At 38.2% G+C, this 1823-nt stretch overlaps 1 protein-coding gene across 1 annotated transcript in view; it reads right to left on the bottom strand.

Annotated features, from left to right (window-relative positions):
* Positions 1–1240, bottom strand: part of LOC102195209 (zinc finger protein 782-like) — a 2182-nt gene extending 942 nt beyond the window's left edge. The window contains exon 1 of the mRNA XM_005755327.2: positions 1144–1240. Within this exon, the coding sequence (XP_005755384.1) occupies positions 1144–1161 (18 nt within the window). The 5' untranslated portion in view covers positions 1162–1240. The remainder of the gene's footprint in view (positions 1–1143) is intronic.
* Between the last annotated feature and the right edge of the window lie 583 nt (positions 1241–1823).

Raw genomic sequence — 1823 nt, 5'->3', positions numbered from 1 at the left:
CATGACAAAGTACAACAATGCAACCCATTCAATATTATTGTACTGTGAGATATGATATCAGATATGATAGTTATCTATTTAAGAAAGAGGGGGGGGGGGGCAGGAGGGGGAAGAGAATAAAGATATGATGCACCAATGCACCAAACTCCCTCCATTAACACTAGTTTTAATCCTGAAGGTGGAGTGTGGCACCAAACACCTTAAAGGTCTCTGTAGTAGACCTTTAAGGTAACACATTACATCCAACCTGGTGTTAAAGATAGTTAATGACTGTAAACACTCTAAAATCATGCCCATCCCTTCTGCTGGAAACAAATATTAATGCTAACACACTCAGAATAGTAATAAATGTTTACCAGGTCTGTACTTTTTTATATTTCCTGTTGCTGATTCTTATTATATAATTCTGTAATTGTCTAATTGATTCAATGATAATGAATCAAATGTAACAGTTACTAGCTTGGTTCAGTGCAGGATGATGTCAGAGTCTGATTGTAACCTGAGGTTTTTTTTTTTTAACTTTTACTCTCTACATTAAAAAAATTATATCTGTATTTTCTACTCCTTACTTTTTCAAAATAGGCTTGTTACTTCTGGTTTAAGGCATTTGAGGAGAGTTATTTCATCACTGCAGGTATCAAAGATCAAATTGATTAGAGCCTAAACAGTAACATGTGAAATCCAATCATGATCATGTACTAATAATGAGAGATGAAAGAGGCAAAACTGTGTGCTTTAGTCAGGGGTTAAATTGGGCCGGTGTTTGTTTTTTGGCACAAAACCTGAACGACTGCAGGTGCTGATAAGGTGCAGTCGCGGTATTTCAACATCTAGCAATACAAAGACAACAAAGAAAAAATGGAGTAATATTTTTTATGTGGCAGCGTTTCTATCAACTCAACAAATATCAGCAAACACAAAACTCTTTATGTGCATTTTGTCTCAGTGTGATTTAAAGACTGCTGTAAAAATCCTCTGCAGGTTAGTGCAGGATAAGCAGGTAAGTTTACTGTTTACTGCATTGTATTATTACATTATTATTACATTACATTAATATAGCACAAGGTTCAGTTAGTTTAGCATAAAACATATATCGGTACTTCAGCTTTTAATGGAGTATTTCTTAACACTAGTTTCTGTCACCTTCTGTGTTGAGCTCATTGTTTTCTCTGCAGTGGCTGAGCTGAGTCCAAGTAGCTGTTGTTCCTCTGCTGCTCCGTCAGACTCTTCTCCTCCTGCTGATCAGCTGGGACACAAAACAGATCTTTGTTAGACTCCACACTGCACTGAAGTGTCTCATATGTTCATTTGAGAACACAAAGAACAAATATTTAGCTTCCCTGGGTGGGCAACTTGGTTGAAATAAACACAAAAGGTTTGAGCACCGATACCAAATTTAGCAGTATGGCACACCAGTACCAGGAGAGCAATTCCTGTTTAAAGAATGTCCTGGCCAAAAACAAACACAAAACAATCAATGGAGCTGCAAAAACTAGTACAGTGTTTCCAAACCACTGTGCCGTGGCACATACGTGTGCCGTGAGAAATGATCAGGTGTGCCGTACAAGATTATCCTGTCTGAGTGGGTGTAGAAATCTGAGCCATGATCTGAATAACCCTCATCACAGTGGGGTCCACTCACACTTGGATTCTATACATGGATCAAGTCCACTGCACTACTTTCAAGTATTCTGAAACCTGTCCTCTAATGTGTGCCTTCCTCCTCTTTGTATTTACTCCTCCTCTCTGTCATTTATTCGAGCTGTCTTACTATTTATAATGCTTTCCAAGCACAGTTGGTATGGAGCACCCACAATTTAGCT

Source organism: Pundamilia nyererei, unplaced genomic scaffold (assembly GCF_000239375.1).
Source record: "Pundamilia nyererei isolate P.nyererei 1_Seehausen unplaced genomic scaffold, PunNye1.0 scaffold01218, whole genome shotgun sequence".
NCBI lineage: Eukaryota > Metazoa > Chordata > Actinopteri > Cichliformes > Cichlidae > Pundamilia > Pundamilia nyererei.
This window is presented reverse-complemented; position numbering and strand designations above follow the sequence as displayed.